The sequence below is a fragment of the Aristolochia californica genome, unplaced genomic scaffold (assembly GCF_029961685.1).
Source record: "Aristolochia californica isolate CCGP_79_NKW_82.1479 unplaced genomic scaffold, dmAriCali1.0.hap1 SCAF_4, whole genome shotgun sequence".
Taxonomy (NCBI): domain Eukaryota; kingdom Viridiplantae; phylum Streptophyta; class Magnoliopsida; order Piperales; family Aristolochiaceae; genus Aristolochia; species Aristolochia californica.
In genome coordinates, this window is record NW_027182103.1 from 47718572 (window position 1) to 47734328 (window position 15757).

General features: G+C 39.0%; 1 protein-coding gene and 1 pseudogene across 3 annotated transcripts; both read left to right on the forward strand.

The window, feature by feature from the left end:
- The first annotated feature begins 6771 nt into the window (after positions 1–6771).
- Positions 6772–7450, forward strand: LOC137963497 (oil body-associated protein 1A-like; annotated as a pseudogene).
- A 1268-nt stretch (positions 7451–8718) lies between these two features.
- Positions 8719–14346, forward strand: LOC137963534 (uncharacterized). Of its 3 annotated transcripts, none has more exons than XM_068810647.1 (6): positions 8719–8885; positions 10584–10684; positions 11083–11160; positions 11418–11489; positions 12606–12700; positions 13208–14346. In XM_068810647.1, exons 1-6 carry the CDS (start codon positions 8862–8864, stop codon positions 13816–13818), a joined length of 981 nt encoding a protein of 326 aa, XP_068666748.1. In that variant the 5' UTR covers positions 8719–8861; the 3' UTR covers positions 13819–14346. The 3 variants fall into 3 exon arrangements, with proteins under 3 accessions (XP_068666748.1, XP_068666749.1, XP_068666750.1); XM_068810648.1 differs by lacking the exon at positions 8719–8885 and adding an exon at positions 9949–10085; XM_068810649.1 differs by lacking the exon at positions 8719–8885 and adding an exon at positions 9949–10085 and having other exon boundaries at positions 11088–11160.
- The last annotated feature ends 1411 nt before the right edge of the window (positions 14347–15757 follow it).

The window sequence follows — 15757 nt, forward strand, 5'->3', positions numbered from 1 at the left end:
CGCAGATTGGACTAAGTGCTACCCTGAACTTTATATAATGATTTGTTCGTTTATCTTGTGTTTAAAACAAGAACAGTTTCTACAGTCTCTTGATCTGATTTGTTGCTTAAAACTGAAAGCAAGCTAAACTCTCAGGCTAAAGTATTGATCCCATGTTTGATAGAATATAATTAAAAAGAAAGAAAACGAGTGGCAGACAGGAAAAAAAAAAAAAAAACAAAGAAAAACAAAGTAGAAGACATAATAGGAGTAGATAGAGAAAGAGAGAGAATGTTGAGCCTATGATTGTTTTCGAGTGGAACACAATTCAGTACCCCATGTGAATAGGTCCCATTAAGAGGACCAACCAGAGTCTTTCATTTTGGTAAATCCCATATGATATTTCATGAAAGAACAATTTGGCAGTTTACAGGAGATTTTTAGGCTGATTTGAACAAAAAGTTACTCTAAGAGACTTGTATGCTTTGGATGCTTAAAATGAGCAAAGTAAAAGGGCAGGAATTTTTCATGCAGTGGAGTATACAATTAGCTTGACAATTTTTACCATAATCATCTACTACCCAAAAAGACTACTAAATCAAGTTATTTTGACAGGATATCCTGAAATATCTGAACAATTGCAGAGTAATGACTTGACTACTCTTTTTGAATTTTATCCAAGTCCTGTCTGATAATTAGAATGCTATATCAGGTTCATGGTAGAAATTATTTTTATCTAAGATAAATACAGAAAGGTACATGGAAGTAATTTTTTACTCTTGTTTGTTCCCTATCTCACTATTTGATTTTTTAGATTTACAAGAACACTCTGTTAACATTCTCATCTTTAGTGCAGATTTCAAACTTTTCTATCAAATATTAAAGGAGAAAATATGGGTGTCATATGCAACCCTAATTCAATTCCATGCAGTAGATAGTATTGACACAAACAGAGCGCTCAGGATTTTTTTTTTTTTTAGGAAAAGCACAAAAGAGAAGTTCCAGCATAAACTACTAACACCCTTATTTTAAACGTATATAAAACTGTAGTATTTCTCAACCATGTTATCATCTATTTACATGTAAAATAATAAAACCCAGAAGCCTTTATACAAAGCTCCAGCGTTTTCAGCAGAAGCCACCGGGGACCCTTTAATGGCTGACAATCCAAACCAGAAAGAAAAGCCTACTGCTGTGTGTAATCCCCATCGATTTGACCGCGTCCTCTCTTCTCTCTGTAGTTTATTCAAACATCTGTTGCCTTTTTTGTTTTTTTTTGTTTTTTTTTTCTCTCTTTTTTAATTTTATCCCTCTGTAGCACTGTGTCTATTCTTAATTAAACCCTAGCGGGAGTTATCTAAGAGCACAGTCTATCAGCGATATTCTGCATGACCTGTACCTGAGTAGAAAGACACCTTATGTAATGGGCTGTTTCGTCCAGCAAGCTGCAGATATCCATGGATTCTCCTCCAGGAATGATACGTCGAAGTCGGTCTGCTCGGCTCAGGCCACGCTGCGTCGGGGGCTTGATCACTTTCTTCTTCTTGACAATGGAAGATCTGGGTCTGGTGATTAGGGTATTCCGATACCCGCGTCGAACTCTGAGCCTGCGAAGAATGGCTCGGCTCCAGATCCTCCTCGAACCCACCGCGTAGGCCATGGAAGCATCGGCGGCGAGCTTGATCCGGTGGCTGCCATGGTAGAGACTGGAGGTGGTGGGTATAGGTCGATGCCGTCTGATTCTTGAAAGCGCTCGCATGAAGCGATAAGCGAATGAAAGCTTCAGTCGGTTAGGGCTTCCCGAAGACCCTTCATCTTTCATGGCCGGAAGAAGCAGAAAAGAGGGATTAAAAAGGGAGGGAAAGCTCTGATCGTTTTCCTTCTGGGTATTACGGGTTCATCCCTGACTGAATCTCGAGAACATCGGCAGTACCGTTTTGGTGGTTGATCGGACAGTTAGTACGAATAAGGAAACATGGGACCTTTTATCCAGAGAGAGTACGATGGAAAAATGGAGATGGGTAGTTTAAATCTCTGACACAGAGGGACCAATTGCTCAGAAGGACAAAAGGAAAGATTTGGGTCTGACACACACGCACAGAGATAAATGCAACGCAACCAATAAAACGAGAGAGATATAAGGAAACAATGATGAAAACCTTTCTATTTCTCTCTCTCTCTCTCTCTCTGAAAAAAAAATAAAAAATAAAATATAAAGGAAAATAAAGGACGAGAGTGAGGAGAAGAAGATGGAAGAAATGGATGATGGAGTTGCAGAAGGAAATAAGATAACGAGAGAGAAGGGTCTGAATGGAGAGGGAAGAGATGAAGAGGATGGAAAAGGAGGCTTGAGACCGAAGGGAATTTTGAGGTAGGAGAAGTGGAGGAGTGGGGCCCTCGAAGCGCAACCCACCACATGGTAGCACATGCTTCGAATGGCCCACATGAGATGATGGGCAGCTTTTCTTTTCTCACCGTCTTCCTTTTCCCGTGTTTGGTTTTCTTTTATTACGCTCCTTCCCTAATTAAATACATCCCCGAAACCGTCTGGTTTTTCTTTCGTTTTTTGTTTATTAACTCGGTGGGACTTGGGAGAGCATATTTCCTTCCTTTGCATTGACAATCCAAAAGCCATTTGGCCCAGTTTTCTCGACATTAAAGCCAGAACCATCGAGTGATTAGACCCATCCACCTCTTTATTAATCCCATTTTACAGACCATATACGTCTCTTTCGGCATCAGCCCATAGACTTGCAGTTAATATCGTTCCCAGACCTGTTCATTGCGTCCCCCACCCGGTGATTTGAGCCTCCTTGTCGGCCATTTCCATCGTCACGTATCAGATTTTCCGAGTAGCCGTTAACAGAGAACAACCATGAAAAGCACTCTTTAAATGCTCAAATCTCTCCATTGCAGGAAGAGCGATATCAGGTGAAGGCGAGACTGTGGGAACTCGGTTGGTGACTCATTCGAACTTGTTGAACTCGGACTTTTGAGAATAAAGCTTCAGGGCTTCACATGGGAGTCACGTCACGGGTCGAACTGCTACAAATTTGTGGCCTAATGCCATCAAGGCAAATAAACAAACAGCCAGCAGGCGAAACGAGCGAATGTCGGCTACGACATGTTGCTCGCCATGTCTTGTGGAACAGTTTCATCCATGATGTTGTCTGTTTGTCACAGTCCCGATCAAAGAAATCAACTGGAGTTTCGTTTTGTTTTGACTCGAACTGTTTAAAAATTACTTTTTAATAAGATTATATCACGAGAGAGAGGGCGAAACGAGGGAAAAAGAGTTTCAACATTCGCCTGGAAAGTCTCCTCCTGTCAACTGATCACCATGCAATCTTATCTCATGAAGTAGGTTGTTTGTGACGACACACTTGAACTTGTTTAATGGATAGAGGAAAGGTCTCCCAAGTTCCATGGACTTCTCCAGGGAGTTTTTTTGTGGAGGATGGCGCAGGGTTAACTGAGCTTTGAAGACTGAAAAATACACCTTCAGCTGCTAGAATTAACTTTTTTTTTTTTTTAACAACCAAGCTGCCCAAAGAAGCTTCTTCATAAAATAGATACACTAATTGATTTTTTGTAATCTATAGATATCTTAAACTGTGGAACTTTTGACATTTGTAAGAGCTTCAATGGAAGAGTTTAATCTGAAATTTTTTTTGTCGATTTTGTAGTGGGTGTTGCATATGATCTCAGTAAGCTATATCAAGAAAGACACACCCCCCAAAGAAAATAAATATTAAGTATTCTATAAGAGAAAGATTTTAAGAGGCTTGCGATCGATGTAACCCTACTCATGAAAACAAAAGGCCAGCAGACGTTGATGCTTTTGTGCTTTCTAGATGAAGTGATTATCTTATGCTGATTATTAGTTAATGGGTGGGTTTAAATCACAAGAGATAAGACTAAGAATCCTCACCGTCCCACGGTGACCTCTCGGTTAAGTAAAGCACATGACGTGTTAACTAATTTTTATTTTGCCTCCATTATATTTAGCGATGGGATTAGTAAAGATACAGGTGTCTCCCGCCGGTGGAAGGAAACAAGTGGGAGAGAGGGGCTGGGGACCGCCATGGTGCCTCTGGTCGTCCTTGTCTTCTTGACAGGGACGACCCCCGGAAGTGCCACTGCAGAAGATCGAAGAGGGGGATGGAGAGAGGCATGCAGATATGGATGAAATTCAGACGAGAGGTCCTTGTCCTTCTTTCTTTGGATATTATTGCAACACTAGAAACAAGTCTTTAACAGTGAATGAGCATGGAATCACGCCTCCTACTGTTCTTAGCTTCCGCCAAAGGAGATCTATGGGTTGGTGGTGGTTCCCTTTTTTTTTTCAATTCGGTCTCCTTCGGATCTTCACTCCCTTCCCTTCCCTCCCGTATCACCTTTTGTATGAAATAGATGCTTATATAATGCTACATCCTGGATATCTTAGATTCTCATATTGGTGTCATGTATACAGATGGTTGATCCAAACGAGTTAGGGGTAACTCAAGGTGATTCTAACTTCACTTAACTGAGTCGCAAGTTGACCCATCGCTGTTTCAATTTTAACCATTATTACAGTGAGGGGAGGGGAGGGGAGGGGAGGGGAAGCGTGGTCATGATGATGCTTGATTAATACCACGTCACAATTGGTGGGAGGAGGAGAAATGTTCACTGCAGAGTTCCCACGCGTGCAAAGGGTGCGCTTCGTACTTTTAATCTTTTCGTACTTTCCACTCACATGTGAGGGCCCACGTTACGTTGGAACTGGATTGTTAAGGATCGAGGGAATTGACGGGCCTCCAAGTGAGCAAGATGAGGTCATTCCTCCTGCCGACTGCTAGTTCTCACCAACGTCAAAAAAATCAAACCAGCCCTTTAATGATTCTTTTCTGGCCCCTCTCTGAAATCGAATCTTGTGGGTCCGTCCACTCGAAGTCCCAGCAGGATGGGCTTTGATAATATTCTGTTTTACAAGTGGGCCTTTTGGTGGTCTGATTACCGTTGGACTTTAGATGTTCATCGTTCAGCCGAGGCCACGTTTTGCCCGCGTACGGGTGAGAAATTTACTTTATTTTCTTCTTTTTTTGCTAGGTTTTTTTATCAAAATAATCAATTTTAAAAACATATTTTGAGAAACGACAACGCCATGAACTTATTTTGAAAAATACCCAACTTTGATCGGTCCACTGTATACGTGTACAGTCAAATGTGACGCGTAAGCTTTGACTGATTATATATTGTCACGTCATTTATACATTGTGGTAGATGAACACATCGACTGCCACGTCACTATTTCGACACATCATCTGCCAAGTAAGATACCGCATCATTATCTATTAACCCTCTTTTCTCTCTTCCTTGATCTTTCTCCTCTCCTCTCGCCCGCATCCACTCCCTCTTCCTCGATCTTTCTCCTCTCCTCTCCTCTCGCCCGCTGTCGCTCCCTTGTTGCCGCCGCTCGGCCTCGGCCTCGATGCCCCCCACTTTAGTTGTTAAAGTTGACATATATTAATTCCATTTTCATGCGTGAATTCTTTGAGAATCAAAGCTCTTTTCAATTTATATTTGATAACATAGATAGTGTACCAAATTGAACCATCAGATTCCCATAATTGGTCCACAATCTCACTCACTCTCGATATCTCGTCTTCTTGAGGTGATCTAATTACAGATCTCAGTCACCAATCCTCCCATTTCAATCTTCAATTTGCTCATCCAGTTTTTCACCTTATTTTGGTCTTTGAAACCTCCATGAGTGCCAGGCATTGTTTAAATCAAATTGCAAGGCTCATTAATGTAATTTATAAGGGATCAAATTTGTAGCTTAGAAACTTTTGGTTTTGATTTGAAGGCAATGAAATTTCAAAATTTCTGAAAACAAATAATCAAATCTGTATGAATGAATTCCCAGGTGCTCTCATTTTTCAAACTCACTTTTCTTTTTTAACATTTTTCTTCTTCTCGACAATCATGGAGAAAGATTAGACAATAACCTGTGATTCTGTATCTGTATCATCTCCTGTGCAAACAATCCCCCACCAACATATCCACAAGTACATGACATCTTTAGTGAAGAAGAAGCTCATAAACAATCGCATAATTTTTCCAATTCTGACTTGCCAGTCGAAATGCTGGGATAGTTCTGGTAAAATCTGAAAGTAATGGATTTGCGGCCACTAATTAATTAAATCAATAATATGTTAGTAAAAATTTTAATTAATTAGTATATTTATTTTATTTTTTATATTTTTTAAATATAAAGTAATAAAAAGTGTAACGATAAATTTTATTTAATAAATATTTTAATCGATGATAAATGGTGTTAAATAGGTAAGAGTTATTTTTTAATTTTTTATTATATTTTTAATAATCTATTATTTTAGATATAAGGTAATAAAAAGTGTATTCATAAATTTGATTTTTAAAATAAAAAAATTATTCAAATATTTTTTATTTAATGACATAACATCTTACCTGGCAGATGATGTATCGGAATAGTGACATAGGCAGTTGATGTATTCATTTACCACAATGTACTGATGATGTGGTGACACGTAATCAATTAAAGCTTACGTGTCACTTTTGATTGTACACATGTACTGTGGACCGGTCAAAATTAGGTATTTTTCAAAATAAGATCATGACGTCTCGTTTCTCAAAATATGTTTACGAAATTGGTTATTAAACATATTTTGAAATTGGTTATTAAGTACTAGGGAGATGACGACTGTGGGGAAAATATTTTTTGCAGTGATTTAGCTGTACTGCATTCATCTCTTATGGTCTGCATGCATGGCATCCCTTGGCTGCAGGTTTCATTTCTACGGGGACGGCATGACCCGACAAATGAAGGCGCACCATTTCTGCTCGCACCAGACAGAGGAGATGAGGCAGTGCCTCCCGGCGGACGCGCGTCTCATCGGAGTGGAATACATCGTCTCGGAGGACATAATCCTGACGCTGCCGGACACGGAGAAGCCGATGTGGCACTCTCACTAGTACGAAGTGAAGAGCGGGGTGCTGTTCATGCCAGGGATACCGATTGTTGGGACCTGAAAAAAGTGTGCAAGACCGATGGGAAGACGTTCCACTTCTGGCAGGTGGACAACGAGGACCTCTTCCGCTGGGCGTCCCTCAAATAATGATGGCTCTTACAAGTGACGGGAAGGTGTTCGTGAACCTCGTCCGGGACGTCGAGAATCATAATGGCATTTCTTTCGAGGAAGAGAGGGAGAAGAGGGCGTAGATGAAGGGGGGCAAGAAGGGGATTCATCCGCTCGCTAATGCAGCCGGCAAAGGCGTCAAGACGGCGATCAGAGAGGTTGAGCTCTCCCCGGCCGCACCAGGGTATTTGTTTAATGTTTGGACCGCAGCAGATCGTATCATACACTATATGTTATGTATGATACGTAGACAAATACATATTGAAAAGCATGTATCGATCTCTCCTATGTCTTCGAACGTGTCTTGAGTACAGTTGATACGTGATGGAGAGAACTCTGAATTGAATGAGTCGAGCCCGGCTCAGAGTAACTAGTCTTTGCTGAAGATTTCTTAAAACGAACAGTAAAAATAATAACCAGTGGGTCAGAATGATTGTCGAGGTAAAATAGTCCCACATTGGACATCCGGAGCATTTTGCAAACATTTATAATCAGCATCAATAAGTATACTGGACGAGGGGTGATGAGATAACAAAGTATATGGGTAGGGTTCCCATTATATCTGTCAACCGGATGATTTGTAACCTCTACGAGCTCAATTTTTTTCTGTGCTTTTTCATAAAATTTTATGTCTATAGTGTTTCTCCCATGAAAAAATGGGTTTTTGATTTTTTTATAGTCGGTTTACTGTTTTAATTTTTTTTTTCTAGAGTGTTTCTCCCTTGAAAATTTTGGTTTTTAATTTTTTACTTTTAAGTCAGTTAAATAAAAATAAAAAAGTTAATATGGTCATTTTTCTCTCTCAAAATATGCTAATGCAAGACTAACATTTTTACTTCAAAAGGTAAAATCGTTATAAACTTTCTAAAAGTTCCCAATAGAGAGGAAAGATGGAATTCATAGTGGAAATAAGGGTTTGTAGATGGAAAAAGAAGATATTCAGCTAGTTGTACCTTGTACTTGAACTTATGCAAGAAGACACAAAAAAAGAAATTAGGGCTTTTCTTCATTACCCTTACGAATTTCTCATTAAATAGATTATTATGATCCTAAGATCAATAATAATTTATACCAAATGATTATACTCACCTTATGAATTGCAGTTATTCTCCTACATAAATGTAAATTCCCTTGGGCTCGAGGCTCGACTACAACCACTATGCTTCAAATCAAGTAAAAATGATGTAAATTAATAATATCACCTTTAAGAATAAAAAATTAAAGACAATATTTGGGTAGGGGAACCTTGCCCTTGTGGCCCCATATCTCCACAAGGGACAGATGGATAGTCCTACTTGTAGGGTAGAAAGCCCTTAGAAAACCCTACATCGTGGGATGCCCTTCACATCTCTTTCTTTTATTTAAGCAGATGAATCATGACTCCATTTCAGAAATCTATCACCCTTCCTTGGTAGCCCATCCGTTTTCAGGCCTAATTCCAGGTGGCCCACCTCACCAAGTAGAGAAGCAGTAAAGCAATCCAAAATTCCAAATTCCAAAATTCTTCTTGGTTTTTGCTGAGCGTTAGTCCTTGAGAATTCGGGTTCTTCATTACGGACAAGGGAGTCATCCTCGTTAAATGTTGAAGGATAGCTAGCTATCTTTCTTACGACAAGTCTTTGCCTTCTCCTTCTGACCAAGAGCGTCGCGACGCAGTCGAATTTCAGCGCGTAAAGTCCAGGGTTTTCTGCTTCATCCGGCTCCCCTTTGCTCTTCACGATGACCACTGCACAATTCGCCATGGTAAGCAGTGTTTTGACACTTCCGTGAATTTCCTTCGGCGTGGATTCGGTCTTTATCGTTTTAGTTGCTCGTTTGATGCATGTCTTTTTTTCTTCCCTCCAATCTTTCCCTTGAAAGGCCGATGCTTCTTTTTCTTAATCTCGTATCTCAATTAAGTGTGAAACACTTGGTAAGTAAAAGGGAAAACGTATTGGAGTTACTCCTTGAGAAATAGGGTTACTTTAATCCAGTTTGGGTGGTCAAAAGTATTCGAGAATGAAGTAGAGTTTTGAGGAAATTAAGGGTGTGTCACACTTATAGTATGTGTTTTTCTTTTCTTTTTTGGTACCACTTAGTGTATATGTGCGAATACAGCAGACAGAATGTGAAAGTTTCAATTTATTTGTTTTTTCTATGTAGTATATTTTTCAGGTAGCTGAAATATATTCTTTCTGGTTGGATAGAAAAAAATGTATAAAAACTCTTTAGCTGGACATGTTTTTTTAGGCTTTAAGTTGGTCGTGTAAATGTTAAAGCCACTCTGGTCATAGTGTTCGCTTCTAGGACATGTTATTGCAATGTTTGCTCCTGCATGGAAGAAATGGTTAGCTTGGAATCCCTTCAATTTGAAATCTTTCGCTTCCTGTAGAGATTAAAACGTCCAATCAGATTAACGGTGTTTAAAATACCACCAGGTTGAAGTTTGAGATTGAATTGGACTTGAGTTACGATGAAGTAGAGAACCATTGAAGTCCCAATTAGCATGCCTACAAAGCACGTAGCTGCTCCATAAATGTAGAGCTATCAAATGTGCTTTAAGCCATCTAATAGTGGTGGCAACCTATGAGATTGGTGTCAAACACTGGAGGGTTATGCATTCAACAAATATATATATATATATATATATATATATATATAATGGGGGCTTGAGCATCTAACTGTCATAACCATGCTGCAAGATAATTCACTTCACGTAGAGATGAGTGAGGAGGTGCATGGTGAATCAAGTATTGAGAAACTAATGTATATCACTAGCTGGTCAAGTGGTGCTTGTGTCCAGGAGACAGATGGTTCCAACCTGTACGTAAACCCATTTTGTAGATACAAGGGTGAATGCAGGAAGATGCCACAATGCCAGATTTGAATATTACTCGTTGAGGACAATTTCGACATACTGTCGGTTGGAAGGACCATCTAGTAGAGAAAAAGGGGAGTAATGAAGTAATCTTTCTCTAAAAAAATTACTAGTTATATTTCTACAGTATGATATGGTTTATGGGAGACAAACTTTTGAGTACTTGTAGGAGTCTGAGAGAACCTATAAAGAGGAATTTTTAAAGCCATTGAGAATTTATTGTTTTACTTCAAATAGGGATTCCTGCAACTAAGTCAAATTTAGTTCGCTTTCATGGTGTACAATTTTCTTGATTATTTTTAGTCCATTATTTTTCAGATTTATTAATGTTGAAAATTTTCTGCTACCCTTAAGGAAAAAACATTTCAAATGGTGTAAAATACAGTGTCTTACCTGAGCTGTCCAATTCATCTGTTGTTATTTGTCTCTCTTTTTCTTTAACACGGTCAAGGTGTAATGAAAGTCCTTCCAGTTTTTGGTTTTTCCATTTGTAATATCCGTTTGTGCATCATCCATGGATGTTGTTTCTCCAATCTTGTGTTTTGCTTCAAAAATTGCCAATTTGATGTTTTCTGAATCCACAGGTTGAGGAGTTGGCATTTCTTATCAAGGACAATTTATCTAGCAAGCACATTGTATTATCAATTGAGGAAACTTTAGTAGATCTCCTTCAGAACGATACAAGGTAATAAGGATTAAGATAATCATGAATTTTGTTTCTGAAAGTACATATGCTACTGAAGTGGTAGTAATAGGTTCTCTCTCTTGCCAATGCAGCTTGTCTGGCAGTTGCTAATGTTGTAACCTACATATTTCTCTGGTGAATACTAAAAGTTAGGGCACTAGTTGATATTTCAGCCTGCATTACTGTTACCAAAAAGGAAAAAAAACTGCTTGGCCTGTTGGCTACGAGCATGACAAACCTGTTTGCTCTCTCTCGCTCTCTCTCTCTCATATTGTGTGTGGCTATTGATTGCATTGGGAAAGTCACGAAATCTCTTACTGAACATATCCTGACCCAGCCCTCTGATATCTCTAGTTAATGTCTCTGCTGCTTCTAACGATAAGCATATTGTGGCACAGTTCAGATGGGATATTGGAGCTGGAACCAATGAGTCCATACCACCGCCTTCTCTTGCATCATCTTGCAGAAATTTATGGGTATCTATTCTTCGAGGCGTGCCTCTCTGTTCTTGTTAAAGTATTGTTTATCTTTTCTACCCTGTCGTTTAGCATGATTTCATTCCACAACTTCAGTAAAAAAATTGTAGGTTTTATTGTGAAAAAAAGGTTTTCTTGACTTAGCATTTAGGGCTAATATTTTTCTGTTTCCCTTGCCATATTCACAGCTATTTATCGTGCCTTGCTTTTACTTGTTGAAGTTGAAAAGTTCAATCAGTACCTTTTCCTTTTGTCAGGTTTGCTCACGAATCTGTTGGTGAAGGGGACAATCGCCATTTGGTTTTGGAACGTTGCCCAGATTCATCGATGTATGTTGTATACCCATCACATGATGCTTTTAACTAAATCTTCATATTCTAGAACTGCATGAATTATCTTTATTATGATGGCCTGTGTATAGTTAGTGCATTTTCTATTTCAAAAGGATGCTGCTATTATCCTTTGAAGTATATGGTGTGGATGAAAATAAAATTTACTTGAGCCATAGTAAACACACTACTTTCTTATTGGGTCGTACCTAGTTGGGACTTACCTTGGGGTTAACTTAAGGGCTTATTAAGCTAGGAATTAGGTGAAGGTTTAGCAAATAGGGTTGATGAGAATAAATGACTGAGGTTTAAACAAAATTTATTTCATGCTAACTTCTTCAGAAAAATTAACTTGAACCTGGATATTAACTTATGAATTTAGCATGTAATGTTTAAACCTAAATCACTTTCTATCATCAGCCCTATATGCTAGACCTTCTTGAACTGCATTCCCAAGCTATTTGACATCAACATATTTATGAACCATCCTGGGGACCAATTTTTTTTGAAATATAATGATTCATGTGAGAAAAAGATTTAATGGATCTGCAACAGGGTCTATCCTTTTTTTCAGTGTCCAAATCATAATGTAATGGTCTAGTTAGTCTTAATTTTTCATGTAAAAATTTTTAGTCATAATTTTTTTCCAGAAATAATAGAAACTTTCGCATGACTTTACTGGGAAATTGTGTTTGCATCCTTCTAAGAAGGATACTTTGTTTTTCCTGCAGTTACCATTGTAACAATGCCATTACTGTTATTTTTTGTTTGGTAAGCTTCTAGTTATGAACATTGAGATTAAAGTCTTACTTCATACCAGGTTACATCAGATTTGAAGTCTCACTTTTAAAAGTAAAATCTCACTATTCAAAGGACCAAGAATGCTTGTAGGTTTTCATTAAAAAAAGCAATGCTTGAATGTTTTACTTTTATATTTATTTCCAAAGCTAATGTTTATTTAGAAGTTGACACCTATTGTAGATCTTCAGTTGTTACATATCATGTGGCGTTTTCTGTTTCCACCTGCTTGTTGAATTATTGGACTGGTAGCACATTTAATTTTCTATTGTTAGCTTTTCTTCATTTTTTTGAAAACCCTCACTTTCTTCATTTCAGACCTGCTGTCCTAGTTAGTGATATTTTGTGGCAGTACGATCATAGTACTACTATTTCATCGTATCAATTGCTACAAAGGAAAGAAGCAGTACAAGGTATCTTTTTGCCTTCACATTGATAACTTTTCTTAGAGTACACACTAAATCTCTTTGTATTTGTGCAAACATGCGTGCATACATGTTTGTGTCAGCACACGTGTATGTGCATGGATATGTAAATGGTGAAGGCCACATTCAATTACTGTAAACTGGAACTTTCATTGATTTGTTGAAAAATGATGATTGAAGGAGGTCACATTCAAATACCGTAAAATGAAACATTGATCTGTTGACAAATGGTGATTGGAGTTCTCCTATGAAGTTGGTCCATTGAATACCAGTTAGTTGTTAGATTTAACTACATTAAATTGCTTTATTCTTCGTAAACAATGGATGTGATGCATACAGTGAAAGCTGCTCAAGTGCAAAGTATACTTGACTCGTAGACTTTGGCTAAAAATTTACATGCATTTAATTTATAATGGCTAATTCCTGGTATTTTACACTTATTTGAATCTTGTTTGTGTTTTACTGCAATGATGTATTTGTCATTTCTTTTCTCAGAATCAAGGATGGAAACTGCATCCTTCCAACCTTCAACACCATTTAAAGAGAGAGAGGCTGCTTATCTGGCTGCTCGTGAACGCATCTTTTCTTTGGATGCAGGAGACATTAAAGAATCTTGTACTCCCAAGCAGCGGAATATCCCTGTTGTAGCTCGACGGATGATTGCTCATGCACTGGGCCAGAAGATTTATTCTGAAATAAACACACCAAATGATAAGATACATGAAGACCTGAATAACTTGACAGGTAATGTAGAGGGGAATGAACCTGCTACAGAATTGGAAGTTGAAGCTTCAGAGGATACTATACCTTCTTCCCTTAGACAGTCAAGTGGAGACAGAAGAAAAACCAGTAAATCTGACAGGCCTGTAATGGTTCAGACAGAAAAGGTGTCCAGTAAAGTAACCAGGGAGAGGCCAGCAAACTCGACAATTGCACAAGGTGGAGTGAATGGAAAATTTGGTATAAATAAGGAGAGTCTACAACTGCAACACTTGGGAGCTGCGAAGAGGATGTTCGCTCACGCTCTAGGGCTACCACCAAAGGAAACTGGTGGTCTTCAATTGAAACGTACCGATGCAAGCAGACAATTAGGCTTGAAAAGTTGAATTGCAAGTTGACTCGTTTAAGTTGATAAGATCCTATGCCTAAATCAAATTGGGATAAACAAACATGGAGGATGAGCACTTTAATAGCTGGAAGCTCTTAGACGGATGCAGGTGGGCGAGATAGCTGAGATGGTCCTTGTCGATGTCTTGGTGCTTCGAGTCCTGGTGGATCTGCAAACCTGGCAGTGACAGGGAGGTGAGAGAAAGATCCAAGCAGAGATTCTGTGCAAAGTCGTCAATGATCCAGTTCTTGGAAATCTGATGCCTGTTTGTGGGTGGGGGCGGCTCCTTGATCACATATCAAACAATCTATTTTTGACTGCCTACGTGAGTGGTGTGCAATGTATACGGTTGCTTGCGGTGTCTGTAGAAGAGTAAGAAAGGAAGGATTCTTCTTCTTAGATATAAAAACCTCAGGAACAGATTGGGGCATTAGGCAGTACCTGCTAAGTTTATCTTTGTGCAAATTTTTGCTATCTATTTACCATAGAACAAACCCCAAAAACGGTTTGTTCTTTCGTTCTTTACCATGTTGACCTTCTCCAGCAAAATATTTTTCTTGGCCAGCTTCATGTTAGTTAAACTGGAAATATAGTTCATCTATTACTCACAACTGTAAGGCTGTCCCTCGATCTTTCGAAAGCACAACGCGAAGCAGAAGTGAGAAGAGTAAGCAGGAGAGGAGTTAGTGAGTGCAGTTGCCTCCGATGGGTTCCATGAAATAGCCGGGGTTGCAGGCGCAAAGGGTGGAGTTGAAGCGGAAGTGCTCATCTTCGCAGAGATTCTCTGTCCATGCATAACAATTGTTTTTTTCTTCTTGATCTTTGTTTTAAATAATTCAAAAGGAAAGAATAGAGCAATGTCTTCTCCATGTTGGTTGGTGTACCTGCCAATCTACCTCCCTCTTTTAAATTTCACACAGAACTAGGAGCAATGTAATAGATTTCTGCTGCAGGTCAACTTGCGAGGAGGTGAGGTAGAGGTGATTGATTACATGTATCTTATACGTAAGGAATGAAAATAATGGAAAGGATCACGCAATGTCTCCATCTCATCCCCATTCACGACAACATTCTACGTTAAAAGGAAGGGTAATACGTAAGTCATGCTGAAATGGATAAAAGTAGATTTTACATTAAGAATCACCAACCACCCTTCCTTTACCTCAACGTCCTACCTGTTTTTGTGAGTTTGTGTGGTTCATGAGAAGACCCGGTTTGTTACAGGGTGGAATTGGGTCAGTCTGATGGTCGTAAATCAGGCCAGAGCGATGAAAAGCGTCCCCACAATCGAGGGTGGCCCACCAAATCAACAACCCCTGATCTCCCCACATGTCTCCAACCTTTAAGGCGGGGCCCAACCATGCGTCGTCCTCCAGCAAAAGTTGCATCCCTGAGTTGGACTTGGATAGGCCACAAAAGCTGGAGATTGCATCAACCGGAATCAGCCCTTGAACAGAAGGTTTTTGAAGCCTCGAGTGTTTTGGGGCTTTGCCGGTAGGTGTTAAGAGCAGGAGATGGATGCGACTGTTAGGGGCTTTAGTCACAGAAACAGCAATGAAGCGTATGGAAAGGCAATCATAATGTGACAGGAGGTGGAGTCTGCTCTTTCAAACCCTTGGCCCCCTCTTTCTTTTTATTTATTCCATATTTTCCACACGCCATGTTTCCCTCCTCCCTCCTCCCTCCTCCCTCCTCGTCTCGGCCCCCACAAAATTCAAAAATTTCAACCTAACGTACCTTTCTTATTTAAATGACTGAAAGGCCCTTTACTCCCTTGTACTAATTTTAACATTTTTTATGACTTTTTTGAGTTGTGAAATAAAAAAATATTAGATATTCTTTTTATCTATATTTATGATAGGTTATGATATTAAAGGACCATTAAATAACTAATATACTTTTAAATTTTATAAAATATAGTATTAAGTATTATGCAA

Excerpts from the sequence above, each read along its gene's own strand:
- LOC137963534 (XM_068810647.1), top strand. The coding sequence starts at position 8,862 with ATGACCACTGCACAATTCGCCATG. Across the intron at positions 10,685-11,082 it reads CTCCTTCAGAACGATACAAG|TTCAGATGGGATATTGGAGC; the intron begins GTAATAAGGATT and ends ATTGTGGCACAG. Across the intron at positions 11,161-11,417 it reads CATCTTGCAGAAATTTATGG|GTTTGCTCACGAATCTGTTG; the intron begins GTATCTATTCTT and ends TCCTTTTGTCAG.